Source organism: Macaca mulatta, chromosome 4 (genome assembly GCF_049350105.2).
Source record: "Macaca mulatta isolate MMU2019108-1 chromosome 4, T2T-MMU8v2.0, whole genome shotgun sequence".
Lineage (NCBI taxonomy): Eukaryota > Metazoa > Chordata > Mammalia > Primates > Cercopithecidae > Macaca > Macaca mulatta.
The window spans coordinates 115,326,985-115,347,068 of NC_133409.1; the positions used below are offsets into that span (position 1 = coordinate 115,326,985).

The 20,084-nt window shown below is 37.1% G+C and overlaps 2 protein-coding genes across 13 annotated transcripts in view; one reads left to right on the forward strand and one right to left on the reverse strand.

Moving 5' to 3' along the window:
- The window catches only part of COL9A1 (collagen type IX alpha 1 chain), a 177,486-nt gene extending 166,517 nt beyond the window's left edge, over nucleotides 1-10,969 (forward strand). For all 12 annotated transcript variants that reach the window (XM_077999781.1, XM_015136653.3, XM_028847450.2 and 9 more), the window contains 2 exons: nucleotides 1,010-1,087; nucleotides 10,015-10,969. In XM_077999781.1, coding sequence (XP_077855907.1) covers nucleotides 1,010-1,087; nucleotides 10,015-10,199 — 263 coding nt within the window. In that variant the 3' untranslated portion in view covers nucleotides 10,200-10,969. The remainder of the gene's footprint in view (nucleotides 1-1,009; nucleotides 1,088-10,014) is intronic.
- Nucleotides 10,970-14,629: 3,660 nt separating this feature from the next.
- COL19A1 (collagen type XIX alpha 1 chain) overlaps nucleotides 14,630-20,084 on the reverse strand; it is a 331,016-nt gene continuing 325,561 nt past the window's right edge. The window contains exon 51 of the mRNA XM_015136650.3: nucleotides 14,630-19,952. Within this exon, the coding sequence (XP_014992136.3) occupies nucleotides 19,825-19,952 (128 nt within the window). The 3' untranslated portion in view covers nucleotides 14,630-19,824. The remainder of the gene's footprint in view (nucleotides 19,953-20,084) is intronic.

The following is a 20,084-nucleotide window of genomic DNA, read 5'->3' on the forward strand; positions in this document are numbered from 1 at the left end:
TGTCCTTTAGAAATGTTAAACCTTTTGTCATGCTGGACTTGCCTATTTCTGATTAGTTTTATTCATCGTTGTTTAATATTTTAATTGTTATTATAAATGGTGTCTTTTCTACTATGTCTTATTTTTTTTTTTTTTTTTTGAGACGGAGTCTCGCTCTGTCGCCCAGGCTGGAGTGCAGTGGCGCGATCTCGGCTCACTGCAAGCTCCGCCTCCTGGGTTCACGCCATTCTCCTGCCTCAGCCTCCCGAGTAGCTGGGACTACAGGCGCCCACAACCGTGCCCGGCTAATTTTTTGTATTTTTTTAGTAGAGACGGGGTTTCACCATGGTCTCGATCTCCTGACCTTGTGATCCGCCCGCCTCGGCCTCCCAAAGTGCTGGGATTACAGGCGTGAGCCACCGCGCCCGGCCTTTACTATGTCTTATTACTGGTTGTGTTAATATATATAAAATTATAATTTCCATTTATTAATTTTGTACCCTGCTAGTTGACTGAATGCTACTGTTTGTAGTAGTTTTTGAGTTAACTTTCTAGAGTTTTAAGATATATATTCATATCTCCTGAAAATAGAGATAGTTTTAATTCCTCAAACCAAATGTTATATAATAGTGATAAAGTAGGTGTCTTTATATTGTTCTGATTGTAGTGGAACTAATTCTTGTGTTTTCCATTATGCATTATGCTAACTTTTGGGTTAAGATAGATTTATTTTTCATGTTTAGGAAGTGGCCATTGGTTCTTATTTTACTGAATGTTTTATCAAGAATGTGTGTTCAATTAAGTCAAATGTCATTCCAGTATCTGTGAATATAATAATTTGATTTTCCCCCCTTAGATCTATTAATAGGATGAACTTGATGTTTGCCTTGCTGCATACTCACTACAATCTAGTTTATGGCAGTTTCATGACCTTTTGGTTTCTGAATTTTAGATTTGCTTAAAGTTTAAAGATACAGAAGTTTATTTTTATAGATATGCAGAAAAATAACATTTCTTTAATGTAATGCAGGTGACTTGGGAGAAAAGGGGGAGCGTGGCCCTCCAGGAAGAGGTCCCAAAGGTTTGCCTGGAGCTGTAGGTCTCCCAGGTAAGTGTGCTGTATAGCTGAGAGGAGGAGGTAGCCAAATTGGTAGCAAGTCGACGGCCTGAATTGAATAAACTTTTAAAATAATTTTTATTTGATCACTTAAGCATATTAATTATTCAGAATGGCTAGCATAGATTTTTCAAGACCAGCTTTAGTAAAGAATGATCTGTAAATCATATCTGTATTCTTTGTCAGAAAATAGATATCAGGACTTGAAATACTAATTTCCTTAAATGCTTCAAGAAAAATAGTGTCAAGGTCCAGGCACAATGCACTTGTTATAAAATTCTAAATACATTGGATCCTATCTATTTCTAAAGCGGTGATAGTTTCCTTTTTTTTTTTAATCTAAAATGCCAGAGCAGTAGGAAAATTAACCAGTTTTTAATCTCTTGCACAAAAAGTAACCGAAATTTTATTTTAAAAGCTCCCCTTACAAACACTCTCCAAAACCCCACATCCACAAAAAAAAAAAAAAAGAAAGAAATAAAGAAAGAAAATACAAAACTGAACATTCCTACTCATAACCACTAAGAGCCACACGCAAGCCACACATCATAGCTGCGTCAACTGAGGTGACAGGGTAGCCCCTGTGTGAAGGGCCCAGAGTCTGTCACTGGGCCTTCTGTTCTCTTTATACACTGGCTACCCTGTCACCAGAGTCCAGGCTGGAACACACTCATCCCTTGAGAAATGACTTACAAGCCCAAGCACAGAGGCAGCATAGCAGGGCCAAAAGCCAGTTCAGTTTAATGGCATGAATGATGCTCAACTTTCCAGCAAACGCTCTCTTATTGTGTCGAGGCAGTGGCTTAGGAAGGCCCCCAAAGCCCTAGGGCTCTGTTGCTGAGGAGAATTGAGATGATATTTGCTTCCACAATGGTTTGGGGAAACTTGGTTTAGGGAAGTTTAGGAAAAGAAATTACAATTTTCAAATTCTGCCAGAGGCTGATGTATTTAATCACAGCTATAATTGTAGCCAAAAACATCATTGCTTTCCAATTATCCATTTCATTGCTTCTGGGGATTGCGTTCTCATTAAAATATTTTTTTTAAAAAACATGAATGTGTGGAGATAACTCAAACACTGCCTTTCTAAAACTGATTCATGGGCTCGTCAGAATGTTTTCACAAATTGATAAATTTTTATAATTGGAAATGGAAGATTTATGATTAGAAATGAAGGGAAAATCTGGCTTAAATGGGATTTAGAGAAGATTTTAATATGTGGTAAAGCTTGGATTCATTGATTGGTGTTTAGAGGAGAGGAAAAGGAAATAGAATTTACTAAAGGTGTTTGTCTCTGTCACCAGTGGTAGGAATAGGAAGTTTTGAGGCTGATAACATATTATCATCACAATTTACTTAACTATCTATATATTTATGAGATAGCCTAATAACTTCTTTTCTCATTTTATTGACAAATCACTTAACAGTTCTTGAACCAGTGACTTGCACTATTGGCAACATTTTCCTTTATTGAAAAAGTATTCTGGTTTCTAGGGATTCTTACTTTGAAAAAAATCTATTGGTAAGCCACATTTTCAATGTAAAGATGAGAAGATGGAGGAAGATCAGCTCCATGTGTGCTGTGTCCCAGACTGTCAGGAGCACATTATCTCCCACCTGCAGTAAACCATTTTCAGGAGCCGAGTTGATGGGGGCGCAAACGGGGTGCCCAGCCTGAGGGGCTTCCCTGATTGCTTTTTAGAACATCAGACCATCCACGTGTAAGCAAATTGTGAGGTAGGACAAGATCATCATCTGCAGCCCTCCCTGGGATCACTTATAAACAAAATGATTAATTTCAGCTGATCTTGGATTTGATCTTAAATCTGAATTGTTAAAACATTTTGTGCACTCCCTTTTCCAGGGGACTCTTAATAACTGTCCTTTCTGTTTTCCTTTTCCTTTCTTCCTTTGGTCGGTCCTTGCCCCTCTTTTCCTAGGATCACCTCCAAAATCGTCGCCCTCCTCTGATCTCTCCCCATCAGCTCTGATTGTCTCTCATCCTTCTCACCTCCCAGCTTACTCTTCTTTCTTGATTTCCTTGTTATGGTTACTCATGTCTCAACCTCAGTAGCCTTCCTTTTTTAGACTTTTGCTACCTTTTAATTGAGAGGATATCTGACATTGTTTAGTGAAAAATCTGAGTTCCAGATTATTTTTCAGGAATATAGGCTAACTTTCAAAAGCACAGATGCCAGAGAAGAGGGGTCTGCTGCTGGGTCGTTTTCTGCGCTTTGGCGCAGTGTCCTCGTGTAGCTTGCAGGTGAAAGCACCAGCTGAGGGCTTGGGTTTCAAGGTCGGCCCATGTTCTCTTGTTGACACCGTGCGTATGCTCAAGTCAGTCAAGTTCCTGACAAGAGCTTTTTGGGTCATTCCTCCCTTAAAGCTAGTACCCGAAAGTGGGCTGTTTGAAGAGTGGCTTCTACAATTCAGACATCCCAGGTTCACATTTTGACTCTGCCACTAACTAACTTTATGACATTGGGCATGTTACTTAATTTCTCTGCACCTCAGTTCTCCCATTTGTAAAACAGTGATAACAAGGACACCTCTCTGATAGTGTATTTCTGAGAAATAAAGAAACTCAATCCATGTAAATTGCTTAAGACAGTTCCTGGCTACAGTAGGCGCTCAAGAAATGTTGGCTGTTGGTACTATTATTAATAAAGCAAGTCCACTTTTTGCTTTTTAAGGTGGATCAAGGAGAGCTGAGGGCAAAGCTGGGCCCCAGTTGAGCCCTTGCAGCTTTTTTCTCTTGCTCTTGATCAGCAGTAATATATTACTCTTCTCTAAATCAGCACCGCCCCGATGCCTCAGACTTTCTCTCCATGAAAGTCTACTTCAACTCCAAATCACAAATGCAAAGTACTGGGTAGCAGTACATCATTTCACTGGTTAATTGTCCACTGAGGCTAGACTGCTTTTTATTTCCTGGTAGAGCTTGAATGTGTCTAGGAATGTGATTTCTGATCTCTCACAAACATATTATTAATACGACTTTAAGGCCTGAGGGACCTTCAACCAGATTCTGTGCAGGGATTTGTCTGGAACCTTCTAGATAAATACACATCTTACCTAAAAGAAAGAGCCTAAAAAAAAAAAAGAAAGAACCTGCAGAACAGCATATTCTGCAACCTTCTTTGTTGTTTCTATTGTTGGATTTGGGGCTCAAATTCTCCTGAATAAAAAAAAGATAGTTGGATCATTCTTTGTGCTAAGGCATTTAACATATTTTTTTTACGATGTAACTAATATCATCATTTTCTATCAGTTGTTAGAGTTCCTGTATTCTTTCTGGACAGTTTTAATTCCCTGTCTCCCCTCTCCAATGCTCTATCTCTGTTTGTTCAGTGTTAAGTATTACATGCCCTGTAGAGACATAATGCTACATTGCTTGTTATGGAACACAGGTTATTATTATAACCATTACATTGATGATTATTTTGGCTACAGTGCTTTGTTGTTTAAAAAGTACACATACACAATCTAGTTTGTTTCTCACAGCCAGGAGTAGGCTGGGCAAATATTTAAGAAGTGCAGACACGGAGCCAGGCTGCCAGGGGCTTATGCACTATTCTTTTACCTCGAAGTGCTTCAGTTTACTCTTCTGTGAATGGAAATCATCATGCCTACCTTGTATTTAGAGCATATATGCACATGTTAATACATGTAAAGCTCTTGGAACATGTAAAGCCTGGCATATGGCAAACAGACACTCTGCAAATTTAACTATTATTATTGTTGCTTCCTTTTTCATAATATATTTGAGAAAATACAGACTCTTAAATTCATGTCCTGACAAAAGTCTCTCAGGTAATAACAAGACATATTCATGCTTCCTGAGTCTGTGTTCACAAAGTGGACAGAATGATTGGCTGTCTGTCCAATCATACGATTAGTTTTTCTTTGTAACCTAGACATGTGAATTGGGCATGTCCCATAACTGCTGGGTGTCTTGCTTCTTTCTCTGCCTCTCTTGCAGAGCTACGTGGATCACATTAGCAATCCCTGGAACTTTAGTCTCCCCCACCTTCAGTTTTGTGCCACAGGTCAGCCAGTGTTATTGCTTGGTTGGTTGTCTTACAGGTCTCTCTCTGTCTGCTGCCACCAAACTTGCCCATTTGGGACTAGTTCCTTGTCACTCTGAGGATTTTAAAGGAACATATTTATTAATAATTATGAGTCCTGATTTCCTCTTTGTGCACTCACTGGGGCAAAACATACATTAAATGACAAATCATTTGAATGTGAACACCAGGAAGGTGACTTGTGAGCTGAGATGCTTTTTGCCTCTTGGACATGGAAGTTATAGCTGGCTTTGTGCTGGGCTATACTAGATTGTAAGAATATTTGTTTTTCTTGTGCAAAGTCTGCAGAAAGGTGAGCTTTGCTTGAGACTATTGAGTGGAAAAATACACATGCACACATTCAGTTCTGGGCCAAGTTTTTCAGTACCTAATTATTCAATTTCCATTGCTGCAGCTGTTTTATTTGGTTGCTGGGCCTTACATAAACCAATTTACAATTCCTTAAACATATACTGCTTTGTCAAATACCACAACATTAAGCTCAAGAAATATAAGAAAGTCCTGGTACATACAAAAAGTCTACATAACCAGTGGATTAATTATGAAATACCCTATTTAATATGAAAATTATTCTTTATTTTATTTTATTTTTTTACTGTATACACAGTCCCTTTTATTCCATAGCATGTATTAGGTAAGGGGCTGCCTCCAGAATGAGCCAGCCAGGATTGGCTTCCGACAGTGTAACTTGACTACCCTCTAGTGGTTTTATAGAGAATGATATAGATACTCATTTCTTAAATAAATAATAATAATTTTTTAAAAAACCATGAAATGTTTGGCAATAACATTTCTAAATATTTTATTTTAATTGACATATAATAGTTACACATATTTATGGGGTACATAGTGATGTTTCAATGGAAATATTATATAATGACCAGATTAGGGTAATTAGTCTATCCATCATCTCAAACATTTATCATTTCTTTGTATTGGGAACATTCAACATTTTTATAGGTCCTTGACATTTCAGAACACCATGTAATCATTAGGCAGTTAGTGTAAGTATCACACACATGAGGCAGGCAGAGCAGAATAACACTTTAGATCCACGCTTTCTCTTTCTAAAGAGTTACAAAGCAGTTGGTAGATACTCATTAATGCAGCTGCTGGACTAACCATTTATGCCCACTTTGTGAACAGTTATTATGAGTCAGCTTCACTTTTTGAGTGATGTGGACTGTGGACATAGTGTCACCCAACTGAGGCTCCCACATAGTTCAGAACATCCATGAGAGCAAAGGCCCTGGGTCAGGACTCTCCAGAGCCTGACAATCTGCTTTGTTAAGGCTGTTTTATCTCTGGTATTTCTACAGGGCAAAACCTCAGAAAAATATCTTAGTTTCTTATGATCATTAGAGCTCTGCAAAAATCAATACTGCTCTTTGTTTTTGTGCCTCTGTCTACTTCCTGGTCAACTCAGGCCCAAGGAATTAAAAACAAACAAACACACACAAAACAATGACAACACACACACACACACCCTGCCACACACCTCCACACCCTTCCACAGAGTTAAAAAATCAATAGGTGGGAAAATGCAGTTAGATTAGTGCAGTGGCTAAGGGTCTTCATTTCTAGCTATATGACTATGGACAATTATTTGATCTTCCTAACTCTCAGTTTATACATGAGAAAAATGGGCTCAGTAATGAGCATAGTGTATGGCACATGGAAACGAGAAAGCATTCTCATTACGCGTTGGTGATGATGATGATGACATCATCCAAAGCTCCAAAGTGGTAAATTGCTGCATTTGGCAAAGGCAGAATTGGATGAGATGCACGTTTCATAAAATAAATCAAGGGTAGACAGGATGGCTTCATCAACCCTTCCCTCAGATGATAAGCAGAAATTTGGAATAAACTCAGCAAGGTAAAAAAGAAAAAGAAAAACTTCTCCTGGAGTGTGTTGATGGGGAACCAAATGTGAAAATCTAAAAAGCTATCCTTCTGCTTTTTAATATTGTTTGTGTATTAGAGAATGAATTCTCTTAAACTTAAGGTTTTTGGTTGGCTCTACAAATGTTGAAAAAAAATTGAATTGGTTGCTAACATTTAAACATTGGGAGATATTTATTTAAAAACTCAGCTTCCTGGCTTCTCTTAAAAATTATCAGAAGTTCTGGCAACACTGGCCTGTATTCCCCGATGGCAGCTGTTAGCTGGAGAAGAGCTGCTGCCTGCATCCACTTTCCAGCTCACCACAGGCCTCACTCCTCCCTTTGGTCTCCCCAACACTTATGTGGAATATTAGTGGCCAAATTTCATTGCATTTGTCCTTTACGTTTCCATCTCATAAAAACAGTGGGGGAATTTCTTAATCCAGGCTCATTTCTTTATCACATCAGGGATCAGCAAACTTTATTTGTGAAGGATCAGATTATTTGGCTATGGGCACCATATTGCAGCTACTCAACTCTGCCCTGGTATGCCAAAGCAGCCACAGACAATATGTAAACAAATGGCCATGGTTGTGTTCTAATAAAACTATTTACAAAACCAGGATTTAGCTCATGAGCTGAAGTTTGCCCACCCCTGGTCTAAGTGACCATCCCAGCCCCTGTGCTCATTTGGTTTTCTACCTCTTCTCTGGGCATTTCCTTCTCCTAAACTTGATTTGATTTTAAGGCACACCTGGTATGTCTCAGTGGGGACATTCCTACTGATAAGGTGCATGAAAATCAGATTTAGATCTGGCTCATCGTTTAAACCTTAAAAAAAACCAACTTCACCTTTAACTGCATCTGGTGTTAAGGATCTTAACAGGTGCTGCTGAAGGCATCGTTCTGCTACAGCTTTATCTACAGATGCTGGGGATTAGGGAGACGCTTTCTCAGGGGCCTCATCATTAAAAGAAAACACATAATGGTTTGCTTCATACTAACTAGGTATAGTTGAATGAAAGTGTATGGGGTAAATTAGGGAAAATGACTTATATCTCTGTTTATCTATAGCTTCGAGATGGATAATTATTCAAAGATAATTATTCCCCCTTAAAACTTATTAATATATTGCCCTATGACATTGCTTTGTGTGGATCGAAGTGTATGCAGCAGAGGAAGAATGAGATGTTACGTAAAACGAGATCTCTGACCTACCTTCTTTCTAAAAGTATGTGAGATATATGTAATAAGACCACTGAATAAGACCATATTCCTATAGTAAGACCAACAAAAGACATGTAATAAGACTACTCAAATAGAAAAAGAAAAGTAAAAACCACAGAGAAAGAAGGAAAGTAACCAAATATAAGCAAATATGTAGTTGAACATGTGGATTTGGCTTCCAGCTTTTTGGCTGAAAGACCAAGTTAAGATGGCTGAGATGGAATGAGGATCCCTATATTATTTTGGCATACACAATTTGTTTTACACGATTTCTCATCACCACTTTTGCAATGATTGTGTGAAAGTGCTGCTGGTGCATTGGGGTAAACATTCAGCAGACATTCCTCTTTGTTATGGGGTGCTGTGCCTCAGAGAGTGTGCCCCATTGAGGGCAACGTACAACCCTTAAACACGACAAAAGGAAGACAAGCAAGAAATGTCCCCCAAAGAACCTGCTATGGCAAAGTTCATGTTGGGGTCACCCTTCATGAGAAAAATATGAAATTTTGTAGGGCACATGGCACAGCCTTCTAAAAGATATTAATCAATAATATCTCAATAATTATAATAATAGCTCCTATGTATCAGGTGCTTTCAATTGTAGAATTTAATTGTTATTATTGTTATTTTTATTTTTAAGATGAAGTCTTGTTCTGTTACCCAGGCTGGAGTGCAGTGGCGCGATCTCGGCTCACTGCAACCTCTGCCTCCCGGGTGCAAGTAATTCTCCTGCCTCAACCTCCCAAGTAGGTGGGACTACAGGCATACACCACCATGCCTGGCTAATTTTTTCATATTTTTAGTAGAGATGAGGTTTCACCATTTTGGCCAGGCTGGTCTCGAACTCCTGACCTCAGGTGATCCGCCCACCTTGGCCTCCCAAAGTGCTGGGATTACAGGCGTGAGCCACTGCACCTGGCCTGAATTTAATTATTAAGAAGACATTATAGCATCTTGTAGATGAAGAAACTGAAAGATTAGCGACTTGCTAATGTCACATTATTCATAAATGATAGGGCTAGAATGTAAAGCTATTTGTCTCTAAAACCTGTGTTTTTAACCACTAAACTATACTTCTCCCTGCCCAGATGTTGCTCAACTATTAGAAGTAAGGAATACTGCTACTTGCATTCAAAAGAAGTACAATGTGAGCCACAAATGTGAGTTGCATGTATGATTTTAAATCAAGTGGCCACATGAAAAAGGTAAAAATAATCAGGTGACATTAGTTTTAACAATATAGTTTACTTAACCCACTGTGTGCAAGAGATCATTTCATCATGTAATAGGCACAAAACTTTTTAATGAACTATTTTACATTTTTATTCATATGAAGTCTTTAAAATCCAGGTGTGTTTGATACTTAGTTCATCTCCATTTGGCCTCATCACATTTCAGTGCTCAATAGACACCTGTGGCTGGAGGCTCATGGTGCACAGTGCCGCTCTATTGATGGAAATGTGGGTTGGAGACACTAAGGTCTCTTTCTACTTTTTATTTCCAAGAAAACCCAAGTCCAAGGAAGGGATCTTATTATCATCATCACCATCATCATCATCTTCATCACCAATCACCACCAGTCATCATCCATGGTTTCCAAAAGCGTTTGCTAAGCCCCTTATCTCAGCACTGCTGAGCTGTGAGGGTCCAGTGCCCTCTGCCAGTTTGCATCGATAAGGATTCTCCTGCTCACATGTGCAATCTTCTGTGTGTTTCAGGTGACCCAGGCCCTGCCAGCTATGGGAGAAATGGCCGAGACGGTGAACGAGGCCCCCCCGGGGTGGCAGGAATTCCTGGCGTGCCTGGACCCCCGGGACCTCCTGGGCTTCCCGGTTTCTGTGAGCCAGCCTCCTGCACCATGCAGGCTGGTCAGCGAGCATTTAGCAAAGGGCCTGACCCGTGAAAGGCTTAGTGCTGCATGACTCTCTGCATGAACCACGCCTGGTGAAGAAGCTTGGGGGAGAAACACCACCCAAAGCTGGGGCAAAGATGATTACCTTCAGCATGATTCCAATGTATTACCTTCAGCATGATTACGGAAGTCCTACTTGACAATCACATTTAGAAGAACGGTGCTATTCAGTAAGTTCTCTTTCCTTTCCCTTGGAGGGAAGACAGCAGAGTCATCAGTTAAAAAAAAAAGAAAGAAAACCAAACACCTCCCTTGAGTAAATTTATACTCCTGTTCCCAGGATCTTGAGCTTTAGTGTGCTATATCTATGTGTCTTATCGTGGGCCACTGTGCCAATAAACAAAAACAACTGTTTGGTTTACCTCAGTTGCAGTAGTTATTTTCATTTAGATGTTGTTCTCAGATTATTGTTTCAGTTATATAGAGGATTACTAGACTAGTTATGAAAAAAACCCCACTACATTCAATAGAATTGGTGCTTAAAATCCCATCGATGTGCTGTCTCTGGAGTAAGAAAGGGCTACATCGCCCAAAATGATTTCCTTATGTCACGTATTGGTTTTCTTCTTCAGCCTGAACTTTTGTTGAACTGTATGTACTGTACCCCAAACCTGTTAATATTTTGACTGCTTCTATGTGAAAGCAAAGAAATAATTTTAATACTCTGGCATTCACAAATTTTATTGATGAGATTATTTATTTTAAAGGTTTGAGGTAACATCTCTGGTTGTACCAAAGAAGAAATAAATATGGTTTCTTAATCTCTTGCATGTTTTCTTATAAATAATCATGTTCAATGAAAAGAAGCTACTGAGCTTATTTAGATACATTAAACATTACTTAACTACTGGTTCTATAGGTGTATGTTTATAATATTAGTGTTTTTTCCACATAGAGTAATTAAAAAAGCTGTTCCACAGAGGGTGTTACCCTGTGAGAGATGTGTGTGTGTGTGTGTGTCTGTGTGTGTGTTTTAGTGTGTATGGGGAGAGCTTCATGGACCTTTTTGAAATGTTAATTCCCTAGAAAGATGTGCAGCTGCATATGCATCTATATTTGTGTATAGTAGTTCAGAGATTTCGTGGACTCTTTTCAGTCTAGCCTTGCTTTATTTCTAGGTTAAGAACCACTGCGTTCATTCCAATGGTTTGTTAGCTCCCTCCTACTCTGAACTTTATTGCAAACATGATTTATGTTTCACCATTTCTTGTAAATTTTACAAAGGTAGCTCAGCTAAAGCACTGTATTCTTAACAAGTATTTCCTGACCACTTAAGCACTTTATTATTATTTATGTAATCATATTGACTTGCTGTTTCATTAACATCTACTTAACTATCCAACAGACTTAATATATTCATTTTATATCACAGAGCCTACGAGTAACCTGTGCTGGGGCATAGAACAATAGCTTAACATAGTATCTTTAGTTTATGGAACTAAATTCTGTCAAGTCAAAGGAGAGTGAGCCCTAATATAATACTTATATTTTTTTCTCATGTGTATTTTATACATTTAAAAATTCTAGTCCTAGTTGTTTGGTTAAATCAATCATTATGTAATCTGTATTTGGATTTCTTTAAAACTGCTTACAGCATCTAGTTTTATGCTTCTAGCATGAATTTTGCTTAAGAAGATTCTTTGCCATATAGATCAGTGCTATTTACATAGACTGAAAGAATGTTCTTTCCCTTTTTTCGAACATTATTTTTGAAAATAAAGGTCTCTGTTATAGCTCCCTAAAACAATACAAAAAAAGGCAAACTTTTTCAGGAGCTGTGACACATAATGAAATAAATGCATAGAAATTATCCTTTCACCAAAGTGCTTTTATTTTAAATAGAGTGACATAATCAAATACAATAAAAGAAAAATTAGATAATCAAACGTTTCTAAGTTTTATAATATTCATAAGACAATTAAAAAAATAAAATGTCAAAGAACAGTTCACTCAGCTGTTCTACAAACCTGGTTATGTAAAGGTTGTACAACAAGCTCCACAGATACAGTCAGCAACATTGGAAACAACCACTTAGAAACAGATGATGCAAAACTACCACATTCCAAATGGCAGGAATGATTCGTTATAAATTTCAGTTAAGTGAAGTAGTTTACAGAAGCAGAAGATACTTGACTTAGAAATTGTAAGGAAAAGCCCCCAGCAAATTCTCTCCATGAAAGAGAGTTGATAAATGTTGAATCTGACCAAGTATGTCTCTCTAGCAAAATAGAAATCTCAAATCCTCTCTGAGATATTTTTGAAAGTTGGACAAAGTGGCAACTAGAGCATTCACTGAGAGAGGAGAGTGTAAATAAATAAAGTTGGTTCGAACCTGGCATGTTAATTAAGGGCAAATGATTCCTGATTTATTTCTAGCCAGTGCTTCTATGGCAGTATGATATGATTTTCAACCCAAATATCTGACATGTTGGTTAAGAACTATGCAAATCACTTCCTAGGCTGATTGAGCACATAAATTCACTGGCATGGTTTTGGGTAATTGGCTTCTGCACAGCAGAAGAGTTGAATGAGTAGTCATATCAGGATAGGTGACTGATTTGATTATTTAGATACTTTATATTTCAAGCTGACTGAACCAAGATTGTTGTTCTTAAACATCATTAGTAAAATCTGATTTGCCACCTGAAATAAGCTTAATATAAATTCTTGCTTTAGAAGATCACCTGTATTGTATTTTTTAAATTTTTTGGTGATTATAGTGTTTCTGAGATATAGTCTCTGAGTTTAAAAGTAAACCAAGGCCGGGCATGGTGGCTCACACCTGTAATCCCAACACTTTGAAAGGCCAAGGTGGGAGGATAGCTTGAACCCAGGAGTTCCAGACCAGCCTGGGCAAGATGGTGAGTCTCCTATCTCTACAAAAATAAAAACAAATTAAAACATTAGCCAGGCATGGTAGTGAGCGCCTGAAGTCCCAACTACTTGGGAGGCTGAGGTTGGAGGATCGCTTGAGACCAGGAGTTTGAAGCCATGGTTAGCTATGATCACGCCACTGCACTCTAGCCTGGGTGACAGAACAAGACCCTGTCTCTAAAAAAACTAAGTAAATCAACATAGGTGGAAAACCAATAGAAATACTGATTTCCAAATATCAAGAAAATTGCTTTAAAATATTTGCTGGTAGCCTGACAAAAGAAGTGAAAACTCAGTATTAAGGAAAAAATACTAGCAAACTTGCAATCTTGCTGTTTATAGAGGGGTGACTGACATAAATGATTTTAATTATCTTTTTTAAAAAGAATACTTGTGTTCAATAAACATAGGTCAAGTCATTTTGTACAAAGTAAAATAAATACTTTTCAATTGTGCAGTCTTCTTTAGTGAGTTGTGATCCAGGGCATGACAGTATAAAGTACCTATGACTGAGGAACTATTAAATCAAAATGGGCTGACTGTAGTAATGCCTGTCTGTAAATACACATGCTTAAGTGCTCTTTGAATGATCAACGAGAGGAAGTGTAACATATTTGATTGATCTGGCTATCAGGAAGAGGATGCTGCTAACTGAAAATTACTTTTAGTTTTAATAAATGGTAATTCATGCTAACTCTCTGCTTAACATGCCTTCACAAATTACTCTTGACTCCAAGTTATCAAAACATAGCTGGAGAGAGAACAAGTGAGGGAAACTGTCTCCAACAAACTACCTCTCTTTCTGAGATATATTTGAAATTCCATTTTGTCTCTAAGTTGAAAATATGTGTGTGAAAAGACAACAATATTCTTTAGAGCACCTAGTTAATTTATCCAAAGGGGGCCTGAAGATAGGAATAGTTAAGAACTATGTAAGTTATTACCCGGTATAAGTAAACATATAAATCCTCTGGCACATTTTGATGTAATTAATTTCTGTTAAGAAAACCTGCTATGTATTTAACTACTTATTGCCTATTGCCTTATCACTCATGGTGTAAAAGCTTCTATGGATGAGAAAAGTTAATTGTGTTATTTCTTATCTCCCTCAGGGACCTCTATAGCAAAAAGTCTCATATGATTTTAGTGAGATGATCACTCTGGGGGTCAAAAGTCCCAAAGGACTGCCTGTTTTCTGGCTTTTGTTTCTGTTTATAATTCTCATCTGAAATAATTAGACTAGGGTTTTTATGAACTAGGCTTTTATAAACCCAGGGAGATGGGTGACAAACTTGATTATTTCAAGCTGAGCTTGAAAGCTTATTCATGTGACAAAGAAAACTGTAATGATGGTATAAACATGAACCCTGCAATAGACCAATTAAGGTTCCTTGGACACCTGTGGGGCTCATGGTTAGCCAAGAGTGTTTCTGGAGCATCCCCATGGTTGACACCAAACAGAACGGACTGAAGTGTGGAGCTTCAGCCATGGCAAGTGATGAAGAGTAGATGTGGCCTTAATAATTGCACCTTAGATTTCCTTGACATAGGGTCAGATCCTTTATTGCTGAGACAGGTGACAAGGCTCATTATGTATAATGAACACGTAGGAATCAAGGCCTCAAAGCATTACGCCCATGTGGGATTTTGAATAAAACTAGTGCCATTGCACTTAACATGAGTATATTCAATTAAACCTTAAAGAGTTTGATGAGGTAAGATAGAGAGCAAACAAAATGGGGGAAAACACACCCTAAATGTTATTTAAAAATAAATAGTTGTAAAATATGCCCAATACAACCTGAATTTAAAGACATTAATGCACTGAGAAACATTTATCCCCAAAATGTACTTTACCTAACACAATAAAATAAAAAGTTGTAAAATAGCCAGCATCTTTACTTACACCCAGAAGCTTAGTATGGTCACACAATACACACACTTCTGATGAACTTAAATCTTATTTACCCCCTCATTTAGTGAAGCCTCCCACTTTATTAGTATTCACTTTTGACAAATTCATGAAGCAAATAACTAACTCCTCCAGTTGTACCACATCACTCACTACTGGATCTGAACTTGCAGTTTTTTTTTCCACTTAGATTTTCTTAGACTTAGCTTTGGTCTTAAAGCTTGTCTTATCTTTCAGGCAAAGTTTTGCTGTGCTGGGTCTACTTGTCTGGATGAGTTTTCTCTGTGTTCACTTGGTTCTTCATCCAATTTAACCAAATTGATCAGTTACTCTAGCATGATTTTGTTGAGTAAAACGTTTGAATTTTAGCTCCAGGTATGCCACACAATAAAAATGATGACACTCATTTGTCCTATTGCCTGAGACTTTTAGTAGTTGAACAAATTTAACATAATTAATGCTACCTTTACCAGCCAACTAATAAATCAACACTATTCAACGTTCTAAGACACTTTGAATTATGTAGGCATACAAGATACAAATTCAATTCTCTTCTGCATCTCTTCCTCTTCAAAGCCTGCATAATCTATGTGAGCAGAGATGGTACAAAAGGGGGATGGTACAAAAATGCGTCAACACTCAAATATTAAGAAATAACGCTGGGAAACCGTGACAGTAAACACTTGTGTGTCTTCAGAAGGTGGATACAGACAAATGTGAAAAATAACTTAAGAACAAAAGCAATGGACAAATCTGCAAAACTCTTCTGAGTATCCATTAAAACAACTTCAGCAAAACACTTAACTGAGAAATTCCCAATCCCAGTGTATTATTAGTCTTAGGAAAATAAAAATGGTACTTCAAAAAAAAAAAGGTGTTCCTAATCGTACTTTTGTAAATAGTGATGTATTCTAGAAAAATATAAACATTATACAAATCTAATTGTAAAATTTTAAGTACACTGAACAATATAGAGTTTAGACATTGTGTAGTTTTATAAATTGTCTACTTCTTGTGATAAGCTAAATCTTTTTTCTTGTCTGTTGAAAGAGTATCTGTCCTGTCTAAAAGGTAGGATAATTATTTAGCTGTCTTCATATTGATCACTAAAATATGAAAGTGGTGTATAAACAGTTATGAATAGTTAATCTGCATGTTAACTAAGTGTATAAGTACATATATATCCACTAAAGAAATAAAATCAAAACAGTCAACAAACCAAAGGGTACTGTGCCTGTTTCATAAAGATGCTTAATATGAGGAAAACAAAACAAATTAACAAAAATTACCTACAAAAATTATCTACAAAAGTAAAAAAAAAAAGTGCAAAGGCAAGAGTCTGATTTAGTTGTCCACTAAACTGTTCGTAGCCTTGTATTTCTGTTAGTTTGTTCAGTTCTTCTGAACAAATTGCTTTAAACACCATCTTGTGGACATATGGAGGTATATCAGAGGTTCCCAACAGATGAGAGAGACGGCGGAAAGGCTAAATCTTACCTAACTCATAAAACAGATTCATAAAAGTTACTTTATAAGCCAAATATCAAATGACAGTTTTCACAGACAACATATTTTAATATAATTGCTTAAGTTCTTTAAGTGACTAAAATTTTAAAGTTTAAACAATATCACAAAATAGGGAAATAAACTTACGGGGTTACTTTGATCGCAAAGTGAAAAGTTTAAAAGGTTAAAACTTGCTGTGTTTGTGTTATGGTTAGAAGTAATGGTTAATGTCTTCAGTTGGAAAGAACAATGAACAAATTCATGAATTATTCTTCTGTTTTTCTTTGGATTCCAAAGGCCATAAATATTAATTGAAGTCATACTTTAATCTTGGCATAGAAAGACTTCTATCTGGAAGTGTTTTGAGCTTGGTATAAAATGTAAGGTTGGAATTCAAACATACTTGTATATGGAAATCACAGTTTTAATATTAATCGTCGTCATGAGCCATAATTATTTTGTATTTAAACACGTATGTTGTTTTCTGGAGTGCAAACGAGATAATTCATGAAATTGAATAATTCTTCTCCCCTGCTTTGAACATCATTAACATCTATGTGGAAATAAACACGTTTTGGAATGGAATAAAATGGTACAAGGGATTTGGCAACCATTAAGTCATTTAGAGGAAAATTTCCCACCCTACTTTGGGGCCCAAATAATTTACTTTTTTTTAATTAAAGAAATTGGGCAATTGCCAAATCTCAACTTCATTTGGTGTTAAATTAGGTGGATCCAGCACTTCTTGCTGCCCTTTGTTGCATATCATGTGTACAGAGCTGAGGCAGGAAAAAGTATCTGAAGGTAAATAATAGAGTAGGGTCAGAAAGGCTTGTACCATGTACCATGACATAACTAGAGAAACAGGACATAGCCCAAATTTAGTCATATTTCCCAGTTACAAAAAAATGAGTTTGTGTCATTGTGACAAGTCCACTTTGTAATATGCATCACCCATCCCATCAAATTACCTGAATAAATCCAAATCCTTGAAATAAGAATTAACAAGTCAAGCATTAATGTATTTAGATTTCTAAATATACAATTTGTAAGAAAGAATGCATGACATATTTTGTAGAATAAAATGAACAGTTAATAAAACAAGAAAATGAATTGTCTTTTTATGTCCATGAAAGGAACAACTCAAAAACCAAAAAACAAAAAAAAGTTGATTACCATCAGCAAAAAAGTCCATGAAAACATTAAAATGATAAAATAAATATTTTTAAATTAGCATAGAGGCAAAAAGATAAACAACCTATTAATTAATATGAAAAAATAATCTTTGAAAACATATACAATGTTTAGCTTTATGACAAATTCAAGTAAATTAATATGAGTGGCAGATAAATTGTAAGCGTTTAGAAATTCAACAAATTAAAAGCTCAAGATATACACATAGCACCGAATTTTAGATCTATGTACACTTTTTTGGGATAAATTACCATTTTACTAAGAAAACACATATGTATGTTCCAATTGTGTAAGTTTAAAACACAGCACCATTGTAGGTATTGCACAAGAAATTAAATGAAAAAAAAAATGTCAAAATGCTTACAATAAATAAAATAACCTTGGAAAATAAAATAAATAAACTTGGAATTGAAATATACAGTATAATTCAATATGAAATACCTAAAATGTTGTAGGTATGCACAGCCATTGTAGACAGTACCTGACCAGCAGTTCATTAATCTATAATGAAAAACCGGTTCAAATCACGGATGCATTGGAACAAACCCTGCCTTAAATTAGGCATGTTCCTCAGACACAACTCTGTTCACAGCTTTTTCCAACTTCAGTGGGCTAGCCTTTCTAAACTCATTTTTCAGTTAACAGACAAAAGCAATCATCCCCCATCCTGTTTTAGCCAAATTGAAATCTGCACCGCTCCTTGAAGAGGAGTGAGTCCTGATTGCTGTGGCCGGCAGGCTCTCGCGGCATGTTCTCACATCTGTGGGACCCACTGTCTAACTTCTGCAACATCCTCATGCCCAGTTATTCTGGAGAATCAGTGCCTGCCAACCAACAGTTCCTCAATGAATGTACAGCTAATCAATAGAAAGACTGTTTAGTCATTTGATGATCACTGTATTTTTGCTTCTTTTCAGAGGACATGGTTTTGGAGTGGGTGTGAACTCTTTGGTCTGAGCACTAGTTGCATATTCGGTCCTATGGTTTTCCTTTGTTGAGCTGTACCTCTTGCTGCAGCTTCTGGAGAAATATAATTCTCCTTAAGAGCTTTTGGGTTTCACCTTCTTAATATGCATTTGCTGACACTACACATCCATCTTCTAGGACAAGTGAGTCCATTCGTTATGTATCCCATCCTTTGTTCTGATGGTGGCTTCTTGTCTTAAAGTCTGAGGGTGATGAGGTCATAAGGATGATGGATACAAGGGCCCAAAGATCTTGCTAGGCCATTGAAGCTTTAAGAGTACCGAAGACAGCTTGGTGGCTTCACCACCAAGCACCTTGTAGGGAAAACAGCTTTCTGTTTACCAAAATGAGAAACTGAGTGAGGGGACCACAGAGTATTAGGCTTTCTTTGCAGAACTCATACACAACTGGAATTTGATACTCCCTTTTCATGCACCACTTATTCATGCCAGTGCTGATTGCTTTGAATTGAGATCATTATACAGAATTAACAAAATCATCTCAGTAGTTGGCTATGCTGGGTGTTTGGGCTCCCTGATAAAACAGTTTCCTGTGGTTTTTCTTGTTTTGTTTTTGACAACAGAAGTTGTAAAATGAAGTTCTTATTGCCTATTTTTCTGCATAAGTAGGATAGATGTAGATGGTACAAAAATTCTTAAGTTATAAAAAGTAGTCAAAAAACATTCAACAGGAGCAATGCACTATATCAAAAAAGTTGACAAAATGTTTAGCAATGATAGTAAATTTAAACACCAAGAAAACTTAAAGTCTGAAACTTTAAAATTCAGAAATCAAAGGCCAACCACATGTTGATGAGTCTACAAAATGGATATCATCATCAGTCTACTAAGTCACAAGATGCAATTTCCTTTTGAAGAAGAACTAACGATAAGATTTACTTGCATATTTCATATAAAACTCTGAGTAAAAATCATAGCAATTGTAAAGCAAAACATATGGAATGAATTTGGGAAAAATCAAAAAATGCTGATTTGCAATTGCTATAGGAATAGGATTCAAATGGTTGCTTTTAATGTCTGGCTTACTCCAAAAAAAAAAAAAAAAAAAAAAAAACCAACCCACAGATGATGAGGGTTTGATGGTATTAAGATAGCTCCAATGGCAAGGAGGTGTCACCAGGAACCAAGTCTTCCTCAGGTGTGTTCATTTCCCACCTGTCCGCTGATGGGCCTGAGACAGAGGATAGAGGCAGTCTTCTGGGTTACATCTTCCACTGGGTCCTGGGGGCCCCTGGGGGCCTGGGGCACCTGGTGAGCCTGGCAAACCCAGAGCTAATGACATTAAAAAAAAAATCACAATGCAGATCACATATGGCCCTTCCTCTCTCCCACCCTCTAGCCAACATGAATCACTCGACTTGACATATAAGCACCCTAGGGGGAAGCATGGTTCTCATTTTTAAA